This window comes from Camelina sativa, chromosome 3, assembly GCF_000633955.1.
Source record: "Camelina sativa cultivar DH55 chromosome 3, Cs, whole genome shotgun sequence".
NCBI lineage: Eukaryota > Viridiplantae > Streptophyta > Magnoliopsida > Brassicales > Brassicaceae > Camelina > Camelina sativa.
Window position 1 is genome coordinate 7,563,272 of NC_025687.1, and position 17,245 is coordinate 7,580,516.

Sequence of the window (17,245 nt, forward strand, 5' to 3'; positions counted from 1 at the left end):
GGGGAAGAAAAACAAGTTTTATAATGGCAGTTATATACTATCGACAAGCAGGAAACCACTTACCAGAGAGTAGAACATTTCTGATAGCTTGGACAGCCGAGGAACAAGCGTCACTGTTTGAACCTTGTAAGATGTCTAGCAGAGCCACTAATGCTCGTTTCCAATACGCAACAACAACCTTAAGTTGTGACCTTCCCCAATCAATGAGATCAGGAAGCCATTTAAGATCAGATGCATCTTTCAAACTTCCTCTAGTATCACAGGAGTTTTCACCGCTTACTCTAAGTTTTCCCAGAACAACAGGAAGAATCTCAAGCAAACGCACACATGTCATCTGCCAAATTATAAAAATGGAACCTTAGCAAAAAAAAAGCAGACTCGATCCATATGAAGCACATACAGCTCAAAGATGAGATTTGAAGAGTACAGTAGAATAAAGAGCAAGCTATAAAAGTATAACCAAGGTTCACCATGAGAACTTTCTAATAATACCTGGCAAATACTTTGATGGATAAAAGCCTTTCCCTCAACTAGGCACTTCCTTATCACGCCCCATGCAACTTCTGCCAGCAAGTAATGAAACTTCAGCAATTCCGGCGTAGCACTCGAGGAATTTCTGCCCTCTCTCACGGGCAAAGCATTAAAGTTCGGTTGCCTCAAAAATCCCCCTGCCGAACTCTTCACTCCCTCAGTAATTGCCACCTCCTCTTCCTTCAGCAACTTAAACAATAAAAAGAAAAAATGGTGCAAGATCTGAAAGCTTTGTAGAACGGAGCTCAAATGGACCTGCACAAATCAGGAAATAAAAAACAGATATAAGCAATACAAGAACAGTTGCAGTCAGAGATTAATCTACCTAAACACTCATCTTAAAACATAAAAAAAAAAACTAAACATCACAAATAGAATGTGAGATGTTCAGCCTAGACTTTCAGTTTCGAAAGTGGAAAAGGGTGGACGATTTGTAGCCTTAACAAAGACTAACAATAAGAACAACAATACGTACAGAGCAAAAGGATGCAGATTACTACTGTACTTGCATTCCGAGAGAAAAACTTAAAAATGGATAGTTAAAGGACTCATTGTATGCATATCCTCCTATATGTTGAAAGAAAATTAGTTGCTGCCTACCTGCTGTAAGACATGTCTAACCCCGGAAGAAACGAATAGGAGGTGTGAACTTTGAGAGCAGAGAAACTTCAGCCCACAAGACAGACCTCTGGTATTTGAAACGTGTTCCAGCATAGACTTTCCAAATTGCCTTACATTCTGTTAACAAAAATAAACTAGCAATAATGTTCAACTTTAAAGATAAAAGAACCAAAACAGAGAGTAATAAATATCAAGTAATTATCTTTTATAATGGAACCCAGCAATCATTACAGGTCGTTACGTACATCATCTGGGTCTGAAAGAGAAAGGATGAAGGTTTCGGCCATCCCTGGTACCCAGGTCCACTGTTTTCGACATTCTTCACCCATTTGGACCAGATAACAAGTGGTCAATCTACATATTCAAAATCCAAAAAATCAGTATTACAAAGCGTAATAGAAAGATTAGTAGAGTTCTTACCACAATAGTGAAATGCAAAAATACCTCTTCAATGTTCGTGTCAAAGTAAGACACATCTTTGATACTGTCACAGAGTTTTTGGACTCCTTTCCTGGGCCCCCGTCATCAGATCCTGTTGCTACCTTCCACCCAAGCGTGCCTTTGATTTCAACAGCAGAAGATGAAAGCCAAGTTTCTATATCAAGTGTCATTTCATCATTCTTATCAGATTCCACCAAACAAAAACGTGATCGAGACCAAAATACTGCTTGGGATAGCGATACTGGAAGGTTTAGAAGATTTGTATTTGTAAGAGTAGAAATCCACAGCATCGGGATGCACATCCACTCTTTGCATTCCCCAAGGGTAATTTTGCTCTGCTGGGTAAAGTCACTCCAGGGACGATCACTTACATCTTCAGCAGTATGGGAAAATGGGAGATTCCTGTCATCGTCGTCATATTGCAACTCATCGCCCATATATTTACCAGTATTATTACGTAGCAGTGCAGCTAGTAAGGCTGTTGCATCAGATACCAAGATAGCTTGGACAAGATCAATAGCAGGTTGCCGCAATGAAATATGAAGTGAAGAATCTTTATACGACGACACAAGAGATGGGCCCCTGTTAAATCAGTTGACTTCCATGAATTGTCTATGTGAGAACTTAGTGTCTTTATCTAACATACGCAAAAATATTTCCAAACATACAAAACGAACGGGACAATACACCGAACACAGCATTCAAAACATGAAAAATATCTATCTTGGCATGCTGCAAATAGATCTCAGTGTACTTTATGTATTCTCCACATAGGACTGTCAATATAGTTGGCATGCATATATAGCTATAGCTAACATGCAAGTTGCCAGGAGAAATAAACGATCACAACTATAAATATATATATATATATATGAAACTAGAACCATCCTACTAAATATCATTTATGTCATATAATAAAACCAAGGATGAGAGACAAGTCAATTCCTTAAGAAAGTAACAGACACAACAAACAACTGCAAAACAAATGATAGGCCCAGTTATACTAACCACATGTGTGCACACTCAAAGGGAGGGCAAGGTGGGTTCATCTTGTAACCTCTGAGTACAATAAGAAGAGCAATCTGAAGATAAATTTCAGAAGTTCGGTAAAGATAAGAATTTAATGGAGCTTCATTCCAAGATAAAAATTGCCACAGATGTGTGTTCGTGAGAAAGAACTAGAACTACCTTGTGGCCAATTCTTCTTGCTAAAAGGCTGAAGTTACTGCTAACTGGGACCTGATGAAGGAGAAAGTAGAGAAAGTGTCTACGTTGCTTTTCATGCTCACCATCACGCAACGCTTCAAGGGACTGGACAAACAAGATATGAAAATTATGGCAAGGTTAGTAATATGAGGTCATGTCAATCTCATTAGAGAATTATATATGTAAGAGAGACTAATGCAGGCTTGCCTGTAATAGAGGCTGGAAAAGATCAAAAATGGCTTTATGGATCTTCTCAGCTTTTGTATGGAAACACTGACCCAACAATGTGTTACGCATCACACTTGGGGATAAGGTAGACCTAAGCCAGAGCTTACAACCTTTCATCATATGCGAATGTGTCAATAACATAATATAGAGCTTCAAGATATGCAAAAAAACAATAGTTACCATACCAAGTGTCTTAAATAGCTCTTTTAGGCAATTAACAGCCAACGAAAATTCAGGCGAATCACCGCTTATATGATTCAACACTGTATCGACAAAAATGGGATAAGGCTCTAATATCCCCTCTTCAAAAGCAGGGCCTTCTAAGAACTCAAGCCTTTAAGAAGCGGGAAAAATTCAGGGAATCAGCAAATCAAGAATAATATCGAAAACAGTAAACGAAAAATAAAACTATAAGGGGAGAATTAATCACTAACTCTTACAATGATGTCATCCCAAGCCATATGGCTGAGCGATCTAGATAAATCCTCGGCCTTGGCTCCTGAGACGCAGAAGGCAGTCCCTCCATCTCCAGAATTCCAATGAATTTCTTGAGCAATGGCTGGAGGCGCTCCAACTGTGTTGCTGACCTGCCATGATAGCAGATAATATCACATACATGATAGCAATCAAAATTTCACAAGCACTAAAGACAGTCCTGAGAACAGAGTTAGCTATGAATTTACTTAGTCGCTGTATTAAAAAGGGGAATATACCTCAACTTTCCCATGGCCCTTGCCAAGCGATAACCAATTATACGCACCCTTCTATTGAGAAAAAGGAGTGCATACACACCCTAAAAAGGATGAAATATGAGAAAACACCAATTCATATAAATTATTTAATAGGAAACACGAGAAGCTCTCCTGAGGATATGAACATACCGGAAATTCTTGATTCTCAGCAAACGCAAGCTCGTGAATGTTGTCGATTGACTCAATAAATTTCTCAAACTCATCGCATAAGGACATATCATCAAAGAAGAACGGAAACATCAAAACCTGACACCAGAAACAAGGCTCACAAGTTACAAGATGCCAATTTCAGGATGCAAAGAAATGATGTGACATGAGGATTCAGAGCGCAAATGATTCATCAAATGAAAATAACAATCCAATAATTGTAAAGAAAAAGCAAACTATTGCAGAAAAATCTCAGACCACTGACTGTACCTCGTACATAACAGTAACAACTTGTGCATGGTGATGATCCGGATCATATGTTCCTTTTTCAATTCTCGAGTTAATCTCTTGCAAGTGCCTAGTCACCCTTTCCTCATCAAGTTTCCGCAACACATCAAGCAATGGACCAACAGAAGAACACTCATACTCTTTTTCATACATCTCTTGAGTCTGATGGTGCTGACAAATGCATTGAGCACAAAGCCGCATTTCTTCAGAGATTCTCCTCCACAAGACCTTGAGAGGTGAATCAACTCTATCATCTTTGAAGTAATTGTAGAATGTCTCTATAAGAGGTCCCATTACATCCCCATGCCCACACCAAATATGAGTATCCTTGGGCAATGATATCAATAAAGTGAATGCATCTGTAAACCTAAACGAGATCGAAAACAAAAAAGAGGTCAGCTAGAACTGAAATCAAAGCAATGTAATAGCTAAATTTTGTCTAAGTTTCGAATTCCTAATCGATTTTAACAATGAACTATCAGAGCAAGCGAGAGAGAGAGAGAGAGAGAGAGAGAGAGAGATAGCAAAAACAAACCATTGTTCTTTGCGCTGGTTAAGACGTCGTACTGCAGAGGGATCAGAATCGTCATTCTCCTCTTCGTCTTCCTCGATTCTCCTCCACCGGCTCAAGAGCTCTCCACTTGAGAGTTTACTCGACATTTTTTTTAAGCTCTCAATTTAAAACAACGGCGGAAGAAGAAAAAAACAATCCAACAGGGCCGTAGTCAAAAGTTCCGGCGACTGGAATTAGGGTTTTTGATGTTACAGAGAGGAACCAAATTGAAATCGCTTAATGCGAATTTCTTGGCTCTCGTCGACAAATACTTTTTGATTTCAAAGAGGAGGAGAACCAATTTTGAAAGCCCTTACTGTTTGTTGCCTTAGTGGGAGAAAAAAGCGAGCGTAGGGAGAAAAAAAAAAACAATGACACGACCTCGTTTTCTCGAACGTGGGAAACAAAAATAAACTGGGCCTATTGGGCTTTATATTAATTGAATGGAAAATTGTAAAAAATAGAAAATAATTCCTTTTTTCTGGTCTTTTTGTTTTAAATAAACCTCGTCCTCTCTCTCTCTCTCTCTCTCTCTCTCTCTCGTGTTCTGCAACATCTTCATTCGATTTCAGGTGATTGATTGGGTTAGGGTTTTGAGTTTTAGCTCAATTACATGCTTTTGCTTCGATTGTTGTTCTGTTATTGTTATCTATATGGAAACCTTGTAGAGTATGCTTCGGTGTTACGGATTCTCTGTTGATTTTTAGGGTATATACACTATATAGATCTACTATGGCTCCTTTGCTAGTCGTGTACTCGTGTTCAGCGCCTAGGTCTAAAATCTCTGGGTGATACACGGGGAAAGAAAGAAAAAGGTTTAGGGATGATTTGTGCTCTCCGTTTGCTTGTTGAATTAGGTAGTTTTTGCTTTTAAATTTCTTGAGAAGTCACCAATTCTCAAGCTTTTTAGACTTGGAAGTTTCATTCTTGGCTTCAAATTTGTCAAAATCCAAATTTATGTTTTGTGATATTTGTGATCTTACTGTTCAATGTGCCACAAAGTCTTTTGTCTGTTAACGAACCTCATCAATGAAATCAAAAGCTTTTAAGTCTCATTCTTGGCTTCCAATATGTAAATCTAAATTTGTGTTTTGTGGTTCTGTGTTGTTACAAGCAGCCAAGAGATGTCAGCATACGAAAATGTTATTGGTGGGAAGCTGAAGCTAAAAGGGAAGGCTTTGGATGTGAAAGCAGGTGGAGTAAAGAAGAAGAAGAAGAAACATAAGAAACAGGAAGAACAAGCTCTTAAAATTACTGAACATGATCTCATTGAAGGTAAGACTCGACCACTTTCTTCTCATAACATGTCTTTTAACTGTTCCTTAACATTCATGGACTATGGAAAATTGATATGTTGTTGTTTGGCTATTAGGAGAAAGCACAGAAGCACTGGGTCAATTGATCGAAGGAGAAGAAGAAGGTGAAGAAGCGGGCAGGATTGAAAATTTGAGGGAGGATGTGAACTTGCAGCAAGATGATGATGAACTCTTAACGCCTGCAGAAAGAAGGTACATAGAGCAGAAACAGAGATTGGATGTGCAGAAGCTAGCTAAGGAAGCCAACAAGTCTCACCGTAACAGGATTGAGGATTTCAATCAGTATCTGGCTAACATGAGTGAGCACTACGATATCCCCAAAGTCGGACCTGGTTAATATAGATTTTCCTTGGCTTTGTTTTACTCTCCTTCTCAATTTGGCATCTTTAAACAAACTAATGTTGGTTGTCTGTTATGTTTATTCCTACAACATTTCAATTATGTAATCCCCACCTCTCTACACTCTAATGCCAAAAGAACACATTTTCTTGCAAAAATTTCTTCTGCATTCCTCAATTTATAAAGTTTTAGCGAGAATTCTTCTGCATTCCTCAATTTATAAAGTTTTAGCGAGAATTTCAACCTTTTTGAACCACATGTCGTACGAAACTGATTTTTGTGGAAGATCAATCAACTATCTTGTGGACAAAAGTATAAACAGTATTAAAGGACCAATAATGCAACTTAGAGAACAAATGGAATGATGATCCCTGAAGGGTATCTCTTATTAAGTGAAGGAAGAGCTCAACAAAGTAATGTTGTGCGGTAAACATAATACCAAATTTATTTGGCTGGAACTCCCAAAGACAATCTTTGTGAAGAGCTGGAACAGACGAACCCGCGAGAGATGTACCATATGTTTTTGCAATAGTCTTCAGGTTCAAAGGCCTTTGTAAAGTTACCAGATTAATATCCAGCAACAGTGAGAAGCTCGAATCTCTAACTGGTAATGTTATTTCCAATCTAAATTTTTTAAGTTTCCAACTGAAGCCAACTTCCATAAAAGATATTTCCCAATATTCCTGGTCCAAGCTCTACTGATAGTAGCCTGTAAGCTCGAGCACAAATACAAATTAGCTGCAATTGAACCATCTCAAAGACAACATAAAGACCACAAAACCTTGTGTGTTCTAAGAAAAATACCAAGATGCAAGTTTAGAGATCCTATGCCTAATAGACAACCATCTGAAATGTATCAAAATGAGATGATTGACTTTAAACAAGTTATACCAAAATAAGAAGATGAAAGCTAACCTTGGATTGTGGCCTTCCAGCCTAATAATTTCACCAATTAAGTTATTTTATTAAGTACCAAGCACTAACTAACTCATACATAGCCGCACCAGCCATTGGCCATACCGTCGGCAACAACAAGAGAACCTGAAATCAACAGTACATTTGATAAATGAATGACAAGAGTTTGTAGAAGTTTTTTGATTCTGAGAATTACAGAGGGGGATAATAATCTTGTACTCGCGTCCACATCCTACTCTCTCGTACGCCATTAGTTTAGTTTTATGTCCCACATCGGTGAATGAGGAAACTCTCGCTCTAACCCGAGTGGTATAAATAAAACGTCGGATCCAACTGACAACTCATACCTTTCTCGGCCTTTTGGCTAAGATCAAGTGTAGTATCTGTTCTTATCAGTTTAATATCTGATATGTGGGCCATCGGTCCACACGATATTAACTCTATTTTTTAAGGGAGAAAGCCCGTCAAGATAGCTTGCTGTCTGGGCTTTCGCGAGTCGCCCATGCGTTGCACTACTGTCTGGGTTTTCTGGAAAGAACAGAAAACCAACTTGAACCACAATTAATTGCAAAATTGATGAATTTCCTTTTTAACCAAACCGACCCCAATTTCAGAACCAACGCACTAGATTAAAAACCAAACCGAAACTCGTCGCAAAGTCGGAAGCAAACGGTAAGTTTGTGAGAGGAGAAGAGATGGGAGAAATGGGAAAGGCGATCGGATTGCTGATGAGCGGGACGCTAGTGTATTACCATTGCGTTAATCGGAACGCGACTCTTCTCTCACTCCTCTCTGACGTTCTCATTGTTCTCTTATCTTCCCTCGCCCTCCTCGGCCTTCTTTTCCGTCAACTCAATGTCTCGTAAGATCCCCCCCTAATTTTTGAGATTTTTCTGCAAATTCGTATTGTTTCGAGTATTGAGATTAATCGTACCTCTCCAATTTTCTGGTTAAAGGTGAAAAAATTGTGACATTCTTTGTTTGGCTGTATGATCTGTTCCAAATTCAAATTGAGTGTGCGTCTGCTGTGTTTGATCTCACATAATCACTTGTTTGATTTGCTTTGTCTTTCAATGTAACGAATTAGGGTACGAAGCTCAAGCTTATGTGTGAATGTATTAGCATTTGATATTCATAACCATGAGCTTTGGGGTTTTTTTTTGTTGTGTCTTACTCATAATTCTATCAATTTCGTCCCTCTTGATCTGATCATTTATAAGTACTCTCTTGTATTCTCAAAAGTAGAATGATTTTACAAAGTAACAAATATACGTTTTGTGTGAAGAGTACCTGTGGATCCATTAGAGTGGCAAATATCACAGGACACAGCATGTAACATTGTTGCGCGCGTAGCTAATACTGTTGGAGCAGCTGAATCCGTTCTGCGGGTTGCAGCAACAGGACATGACAAGAGGCTATTTCTNCCCCCCCCTAAAATTTGAGAAATCTCTTCAAAATCTTTTTGTTTTGAGTATTGGGATTAATCATACGTCTCCAATTTGTCTGTTGAAGGTGAAAAGTTGTGAAATTCTTTGTTTAGGTGTATGATCTGTTCAAATTCAAATTGAGTGTGCTTCTGCTGTGTTTGATCTCACATAATCACTTGTTTGATTTGCTTTTTCTTTCAATCTAACGAATTAGGGTACGAAGCTCAAGCTTATGTGTGAATGTATTAGCTTTTGATATTCATAACCATGAGCTTGGGGGTTTTTTCATCCCTCTTGATCTGATCAATGTATAAGTCATCAACACGAAAAGTGTACATGATTTGATGATTTACAAAGAATCTCCTGTATTCTCGAAAGTAGAATGTTTTTTACAAAGTACAAATATATTTTGGGTGAAGAGTACCTGTGGATCCATTAGAGTGGCAAATATCACAGGACACAGCATGTAACATTGTTGCGCGCGTAGCTAATACTGTTGGAGCAGCTAAATCCGTTCTGCGGGTTGCAGCAACCGGACATGACAAGAGGCTATTTCTTAGGGCAAGTGCATTCTGTTTTTCTTCCTTGTTTACACCCATTATTAAAGCCTAGAAGATGGACTAAGATTCCGCAGAAACCTGTCAGTTGTGATTTTACCCAATTAGTCAAGTACCACACCGATGCAATACATTTCTCTGGTTTTTATACTTAGTGGCAGAATTAGAAACTGAACTTTTGTTTTCTCCGCCTGTGCTATGTCTCTCAGGTTGTGGTCTGTCTTTACTTCTTGGCAGCTCTAGGACGAATCATGTCGGGGGTTACCATTGCCTATGCAGGTAAAAGCATTACGGTTCGCTCTCAACCATAATGCTAACTTACCGCTATGTTGTAGGCTTGTAGCATTTATAAAGATGAATATAAAGATAATGTGGAATGATGCTTTCAATATTTATTTTTGATACTTTTCTTCTTCTACTACTTCCGGTTATAAAATGTATCTGCAGATATTGTTTCTGACTCTGTTAATTCTTCTGTCTACAACAGGACTATGTTTGTTCTGTCTCTCCAGGCTTTTTCAGAGTTCCGATCGAAACTCCGTATTGAACCGAAGAAACCGAGAGATTTTGGAACGAGAAACACCTTCGGAGTTCTGATGTACAATCAAACTATCTGAACTTGTTCTCTTCTTATTTTTTTGTTCTTTTTCCACCACCCATGTTCATAGCTTTGGATAGTTGTAATAATTCTTGCAGTTCCTAATTAAATAAATATTTTTCCTAATTTAAATTTATCAATGTTAATTAGGGAAGAAAGTAACAAAGTTTTGCTGAAAATTAAATGACTGTATGTTCTAAGCAAATGATACCATCAGTTTTATAAATTCATCATGTTGTTGTCTTGTTGATGATGTGTTCAGGAGATTCTCAAGCTGTAAGAAAAAAAATCATTAAAGCAAAATCTTAAACCGGAGTCTACCGATTTCCATAAGTACCGAATCGGATCCGGTATAGTCATCTATTGGCTCCGCCGCAAGTTCGAGTGTTCCTCCTAAATCTTCTTCAGACCCAACCAAAACCCTTCCCCCGTTTCTTGCTTTCACTAATCTCGCCGGCGATTTTTTTTCCTTTCAAAGTCGCAAACATTGTCCTCGATCTCAATTGGGTTTCCCAGAAAAGTTTCCACTTTCCCATAGAAAAAATCGTTTCATGGTTACGACCTTGGAGTCGCGGGTAAAATGCTATGGAGATGCAATTGGGTGAAGCAGAGGAAGAGAATCCTTAACACACTCAGTCTCTCTTCGGTTCAAGATCAATTCACCACGAAACCAAGTGAATACTCTCCAAGAATTGCTCCGAAGCCACCACTCACGCACGATAATGTGTATTCTTACTTACGAGAGTCACCATCCGATCTCAAAACTTTGAATTACTTCTTCTGGTGCGCGAAGCAGAACAGCTACTTCCACGATGATCGAGCATTTGATCACATGGTTAGTGTTGTTGAGAAACTAACTCGGCAATACAATAGCATCGATCGAGTCATAGAGGAACTGAAGCTATCTGGTTGTGAGATTAAGCCTCGTGTTTTCTTGTTACTGTTGGAGATCTTTTGGCGTGGTCATATCTACGATAAGGCTATCGAGGTCTACAATGGCATGAATGGTTTCGGATATGTGCCCAACGCTCGTGCCATGAATATGATGATGGATGTTCATTTCAAACTCAATCTTCTTTATGGAGCTCTTGAAATTTTCGAAGGGATACGTTTTCGAAATTTCTTTAGTTTCGACATTGCATTGTGTCATTTTTGCAGTCGAGAGTATTTAGTTATGGTTAAGATAGTTTTGAAGATGATGATTAGAGAAGGTTTTTATCCTAACGGTGAGAGGTTTGGCCAGATTATTAGACTGTGCTGTAGAAAAGGCTGCGTCGCTCAAGGGTTTCAAGTGGTTGGATTGATGATATCTAGTGGAATCTCTGTTTCTGTTCATGTCTGGAACATGTTGGTTAGTGGTTGTTTTCGATCAGGAGAGCCGCAAAAGGCGGTTGATCTGTTCAATAAGATGATTCAGATCGGTTGCTCTCCTAATCTCGTGACATATACTAGTCTAATCAAAGGGTTTATGGATTTTGGAATGGTTAACGAAGCGTTTAGTTTGCTAAGTATTGTGCAATCCCAAGGTTTAGCTCCAGATATTGTTCTTTGCAATATGATGATACAAACATTCACTAGACTCGGAAGATTCGAAGAAGCTCGTAACGTTTTCACCAGTTTGCAAAAAAGGAAACTTGTGGCGGATCAGTATACTTTTGCTTCAATACTGTCTAGTTTATCTTTGTCCAGGGAGTTTGATCTCGTTCCTAGGATCGCCAGCGGTATAGGAACAGATTTTGATCTGGTAACTGGAAACATACTCTTGAACTGTTTCAGCAAGGTTGGTCACAATCTGTATGCGTTGAAAGTACTCCGCAGCATGTCTAACAAAGACTTTGCCTTGGATTGTTATACATTTACTGGTTATCTTACTGCGCTTTGTCGAGGAGGAGCATCTCGCGAGGCTGTTAAGATGTATGAGATCATAATCCGGGAGAACAAATGTCTCGATGCTCATTTTCATACTGCGGTAATCGACAGTCTCATAGAGCTTGGTGAATACACTACCGCGATTCATTTGTTTAAACGGTGCATCTTGGAGAAGTATCCTTTAGATGTTGTGTCGTATACAGTAGCTATGAAGGGGCTTGTGCGCGCGAATAGGATCGATGAAGCTTGGTCTTTGTTTTACGAGATGAAAGAAGATGGGGTTTCTCCGAATCGACGTACTTACAGGACTCTTATCTCTGGTTTGTGCAAGGAGAAAGAGAATGAGAAAGTGAAAAAGATTTTACGGGAATGCATTGAGGAGGGAGTTGAGTTGGATCCTAATACTAAGTTTAAAGTTATTAGTCTATTGTCTCGATATCGCAGAGATTTCTCTGAGTTTAGATCGGTTTTTGAGAAATGGAGATCGGATTTCACAGAGAACGTGGATGTTTCTGATTCGGACGATAATTTAGCTGTTTCTGTTGGTTGAGGTGGAGGACAATGTATAATGTACAATTGGCTTGGCGCTGTAATTATACATTTTATAGACTGTATCATCAAAAATGTGACCACTAGTTTACAATTTCTCATTTGTAAAGGAACCAGAGAGAAAAACGCAAGAGAAGGGGATGAGTGAGAGAGAGACGAAATGGAAAATTAGATTGCAATTTCTTTTCGTCAAGTATAAAAACCGTACTAGGTTAGATTACCTCATATTTCCAATTAACAACATAAACAACTTGTTAATAACTGAAAGAGCAAGGAAAGAGAAATATATATACACACCAACTGTTGAAAAGGAACAGGTTACACATTTAATTTTAAACAGAAGGAAATGCTAGAAACCTACAACAAACTACTACTCTTTATTCAATTTTCCCACATTTCGGGATCAGATAGAGAAAGATGGTTCTTCTATATCGCATCTTTGCACTTGCTCTTTGGACGTCTGAATTCATTGTCCCGGTGGCTCCTGTTCTTGACAAATCTACAGATCCTGAAAACCCAACAAAATCATAAGACCTCAGGAAAAAAAACTTTGGACTCTTTAAGGATTCATGGATACAGAAATGTGGTTTGACCATTCCATTATTAAGGTCATCATAACTTAAGTTTAGGGTGAATAACCACTCACCCAAACGAGAAGTGGGGTTATGTTTTACACTTCCTCATCCTCGGAGTGAGACTCAGTATTTGAAACTGTGTTGTCGGTCTTGTTCTCCATCAATTTAGGTGTACCACCTAAATAAACCACACAAAGGAACAAAACACTAATGTTAATGAATGACCGACACCAAAATCGATTCTCAGAACACACAGCTATCAATTAAAAAGAACCTGCTCCACCAAATACGATACTGCCTATATGAATAATGAATGATTCTCTAAATGTAAATCACATCCCAATCAGAACCTGTAACAACAACATCGAGCAATAACTAGCTAACGATGATTAAAAAGCTTAAACATATTAAAGATTCCAATTCCTAATCACAAAAAAAATGGATTATCAACAAGCACTAATTAAAAATCCATGAAAATGCATTTTCATCAAATTCAGATAGGTAGGTAACAAAAATAAGAACCTTTAAGGAAATAATCAGAGGAAGGCCATCCATGAGAAGAATTAGCAGATAACGATTCTTTATCGGTTAACGGATTCGCGAGTTTCACAACGAGCTGAGCGATTCCATTAGACTGGGTTCCAGATCCAGAAGGAGGCACCCAATACGAAGCACCGGGAACAAAAGGGAGCCAATCAGGAGCAGATCGGCGTACGAATATCCGGTGAACGGCGTCCTCTAGCTTCTGAATCAAAGGATCCGACGGCGATTGCGACGCCTCAGCGGTATCGATTTCGTACAGATCGACACGGCGATGGGAGGATTGAGATCGGGAAGAGACGATGTGTGACGAAGGGAGGAGAGAGGACGATGCAGCGGCGGTGGCGAGACGGCCTTTAGAAAGAGAAAGAGATCGAGCCATCATCATCATCTAGAGAAGAGAAGAGGAAAGAGCGACGAACGAGATCGGGGTTTCGGTTTCAACGCTGTAATTAAAGTTTTGGATAATGTTGTGACAAAGCTTTGTTTTTTCCCACCTTTTTATCGTAATTTTGTTTTGGTTTTATTTTACTTTCCAGCCGACTTAAAACTGAATTAGCTGTCTTTTTTTTTTTTTTCAAGTACCGTATACGGATGATCCACGGATTTACTAGGACGCCCATGGTTAGACTTTTTTAAATCCTAAGGGGCGTTACATAGACTGATGTATCAACAAGATACGTATTTTGTTTAAACGTATGAATCTGGACCGAAATTTAAATTGTGTTTATCTTTTTGTTACCGTACCTCCAAACGACCAAGACTGTGAAAGATGTAAAAACCAAATACGTATGTATGTCTCTCATCACTATTTTAATCTCTTATTACAAGTAAAAAATTAAACAAATAAAAGGTGTATCTAAATTCTAACGTGATGGAAAATATCTATTTTTCAGCAACGATCGAAGACTAGTTGAATCACCGTCATATATCACAATAATTGGTCTTATTGGTATATTATATTCCCAGCCTTTTAAAAATATTGTATAGATATTTCTGGAATAGACATATATATTTTTCGGCCGTATTGGAATTTTCTTTTGTTAAAGTGTGTGTATTCGATATTTTGCGTCGATGGTATACGTAGAAGAACACTATTACTTTATAGCATATACGAGAGGGACTAATCCCTCCCTTTTTAATTTGTGGACAACCCATCCTTTTATAGTTACTAGGCTACGTTTCCTTCTAGGTTGATAATTAACCTTTATAGGTTTTAGATATGGATTATGAGTTATCGAATCCTCAATGCAAAAAAACACATTCGTAATTAGATCCCAGTTTTGTTTCATCAAAATGTAGAATCTTTAAAATATTATTATATTCGTGAACAAATACGAAGAAGGATAAGTTCAAGTGGGATCTGGTCGTTGTATAAAGGAGAAACCATGTGATGTGATTATGCATACAAGAGAGACAAGCATATGACGTGGAGTGGATCGGAGATATCATCCCCCAAAACTGCGCCGTTTAATACTCAATAGAACAAAACACACTGATTATTTTCATTAATAAAAGGGTCCCGTAACCTAAAGACGACAGGCGTATTAATTTATAGCTCTTCAGAACCCGTCGGGTGCGGCGTCGCTCCACCGGAAAAGCTCCTCTTCACTTTTTCTTTCACCGCTCCCGCCGAGTCACTCACAACTTCCGCCGCTGATCTAGCAGCTTCATCCACCGTCGCTTTACTATTCTCAAAGCTCCTCGTCGCCGCTTCTTTCATATTTTCACCGGCTCCCATCGGGGCATCATTCTTTCCTGTAAAGCTATATATACATATATATACAAGAAACGGTTCAAAACAAAGATTCTCCGAACCAAAGGAAGATTTGAGAGTAATTTATCTAATACTTACTATGTGTTCGGAGGAAAGAAGTGGGACTGTCCACGATCCAAAGTCTCTCTGAGTTTGGCCCAGTAATTTTTACCAGTACTTCTAATCTTAGTTAGCCAGAACGTCGTCGTTTTATCTTCACTTGGCACCCCTCTCATATGAGAATCGACATCAGCCGAAACGTGTGCTGATAATACGAAGAGGATGAAGAAGATAGAGAATATGCATAGCAAGTGAAAACCTTTCCCATGCTTTACTATTTCTTCCATCTTTAGATATTATTTTAGTTGTTTTTTCTGTTTTTAAATTAATGCAGTAAGAGAAACCTAAAGGATGAAACTCAAACTTAAAAGGGGTTTGAGTTTGCCAAGTGAGTCGGCCATAAAGTCTTGGTAGGGACATACCACGCGTCCAACGGGTTAAGCACGCAACGACAAAACTACCGACGTGAATCGGTGAGTGAGGTGGCCCATGGAACACTGAGACACGTGGTGTTTCACCACTCTCAGATTATTTCGTTTTTTCATTTTTGAACCGACCGGTTTATTTTAGTTGAGCCAACCGGTATTCTCCGACCGTTTCGATTTATCATTTCGAAATTATGTCACGACAAAAGAAAAGCGTAAAACTCTAATTGGTTTGGTAGTCCAACGTAAGGGCACGGCATTAGGTGACTAATCATGATAAACAATTATTAAATTCCCAAATTTGAAAAATCAAGAAGTGACTGATATTTTTATATTCGGTCAGTGTTATGTTGTGATTAAAAAAAATGTTAAAATGACGAGACCTATACACCTTTGGTTTGATTTGATTAAGATAAACTATACAGTCCAGAGAGCATCAAGACAGGTAACCACGTTTGTGTTTATTATTTATAGATGTTTTAATATTAATAAGGCCTGACTCAAAATTGTTCTTTTGGTTATTTTCATTTTTAAGAAACATCTAGTTTATTTTGTAGTATATAATGTTGTTTTCGTCTTGCTTCAATCATTATAAATGAGTTACATTATTAGATATTACGTGTCTTTCGCGCGTCGAGGTTTTTTGCATAATGCATACTAATGAATGAAACCACATGCTCTGCAAAAATAATTCATAAATTTGTATATATCTCTCTTTGATTAAAATAGTTGATGTAACCTAATCTCTTATAGTCTTAGATGTTAAGTTTCAAGATACAGATTAAAATCATACTAAGAGTTATGATAGAGCTTGATTAACGGGGTAATAGATTGACTAACCAGTCGATGTGACCAATCATAATTACGAATTTTACTTTGCTTGAAAGAAAAGCTTTCAAATTCAATAGAGTAACTTAACCCAATAAATCGACCAAATAAAACAAACCAATAACACGTCTCTGCCTTATGGAAAAGAAAACATCTTATCTTCAATTACCAATGAGCAAAAGAAAAAGACATTTGACAAATCTAATCGCCCACATAACCATCAAACTGTATGAACACACTACCGAACAGAGTTTATAAATTATATCTATGGAAAAATTATCGCCATAAATATAACAGTTCTTCTTGTGTAATCCAACTTTTTTTTTTTTTTGTGGTTTATTTACAGAACAATTAAAAAGATTATTTTCCTACGAGCGATTAAAATGGATTAAAGGATGAGTTATTTTTAGATACTTTTATTCCCATGATATTGATATAGATGTATTATATACCTTGCTATAATAAAATATATATCAATATTGTAGATTTAAAAATAGAAAGTTAGGTGGAAAGAAGCTTATTTACAAATGATTAAATGTTTATAATGATGATAAAAGTACGTTTTCCTAATGCTGAGATTGAAAAACACTACATTATATTATTTGAATTTACATTTTTTTTTTTTGTTTTGTTTGTTTCTCTTGTAGAGAGAAAAAGTACCAGAGTGTTTCTTCTTCCTCTCTTCCTATCAGTTTTGTCGACATTTAAAAAAAAAAAAAAAAAA

General features: G+C 37.9%; 6 protein-coding genes across 8 annotated transcripts; 3 read left to right on the forward strand and 3 right to left on the reverse strand.

Moving 5' to 3' along the window:
* LOC109130251 lies at window positions 38-5,087 on the reverse strand. Its single transcript, XM_019239773.1, has 14 exons — window positions 4,750-5,087; window positions 4,197-4,581; window positions 3,909-4,025; window positions 3,741-3,820; window positions 3,468-3,614; window positions 3,213-3,361; window positions 3,007-3,137; window positions 2,782-2,904; window positions 2,602-2,675; window positions 1,597-2,175; window positions 1,398-1,506; window positions 1,132-1,269; window positions 493-786; window positions 38-334 (listed from the first exon to the last, which is right to left on the reverse strand). Exons 1-14 carry the CDS (start codon window positions 4,872-4,874, stop codon window positions 38-40), a joined length of 2,748 nt encoding a protein of 915 aa, XP_019095318.1. The 5' UTR covers window positions 4,875-5,087.
* On the forward strand, window positions 5,249-6,580 carry LOC104775783 (protein FAM32A-like). Of its 2 annotated transcripts, none has more exons than XM_010499709.2 (3): window positions 5,249-5,339; window positions 5,882-6,042; window positions 6,140-6,580. In XM_010499709.2, the coding sequence occupies exons 2-3, from the start codon at window positions 5,892-5,894 to the stop codon at window positions 6,418-6,420; spliced, it is 432 nt and encodes a 143-aa protein (XP_010498011.1). In that variant the 5' UTR covers window positions 5,249-5,339; window positions 5,882-5,891; the 3' UTR covers window positions 6,421-6,580. The 2 variants fall into 2 exon arrangements, with proteins under 2 accessions (XP_010498011.1, XP_010498010.1); XM_010499708.2 differs by having other exon boundaries at window positions 5,885-6,042.
* On the forward strand, window positions 9,071-10,045 carry LOC104778749 (reticulon-like protein B23). Its single transcript, XM_019239775.1, has 4 exons — window positions 9,071-9,096; window positions 9,184-9,325; window positions 9,531-9,600; window positions 9,809-10,045. Exons 1-4 carry the CDS (start codon window positions 9,071-9,073, stop codon window positions 9,916-9,918), a joined length of 348 nt encoding a protein of 115 aa, XP_019095320.1. The 3' UTR covers window positions 9,919-10,045.
* LOC104775784 (putative pentatricopeptide repeat-containing protein At1g16830) lies at window positions 9,828-12,436 on the forward strand. Its single transcript, XM_010499710.2, has 2 exons — window positions 9,828-9,919; window positions 10,182-12,436. The coding sequence occupies exon 2, from the start codon at window positions 10,500-10,502 to the stop codon at window positions 12,336-12,338; it is 1,839 nt and encodes a 612-aa protein (XP_010498012.1). The 5' UTR covers window positions 9,828-9,919; window positions 10,182-10,499; the 3' UTR covers window positions 12,339-12,436.
* On the reverse strand, window positions 12,572-13,973 carry LOC104775786. 2 transcript variants are annotated; one of them, XR_766076.2, is made up of 4 exons: window positions 13,435-13,973; window positions 13,187-13,262; window positions 12,984-13,090; window positions 12,605-12,845 (listed from the first exon to the last, which is right to left on the reverse strand). XR_766076.2 is itself a non-coding variant. In XM_010499711.2 (3 exons), the coding sequence occupies exons 1-2, from the start codon at window positions 13,841-13,843 to the stop codon at window positions 13,008-13,010; spliced, it is 492 nt and encodes a 163-aa protein (XP_010498013.1). In that variant the 5' UTR covers window positions 13,844-13,971; the 3' UTR covers window positions 12,572-12,845; window positions 12,984-13,007. The 2 variants fall into 2 exon arrangements, 1 of the variants encoding a protein (XP_010498013.1); XM_010499711.2 differs by lacking the exon at window positions 13,187-13,262 and having other exon boundaries at window positions 12,572-12,845; window positions 13,435-13,971.
* Window positions 14,750-15,631, reverse strand: LOC104775787. Its single transcript, XM_010499712.2, has 2 exons — window positions 15,308-15,631; window positions 14,750-15,218 (listed from the first exon to the last, which is right to left on the reverse strand). The coding sequence occupies exons 1-2, from the start codon at window positions 15,553-15,555 to the stop codon at window positions 15,005-15,007; spliced, it is 462 nt and encodes a 153-aa protein (XP_010498014.1). The 5' UTR covers window positions 15,556-15,631; the 3' UTR covers window positions 14,750-15,004.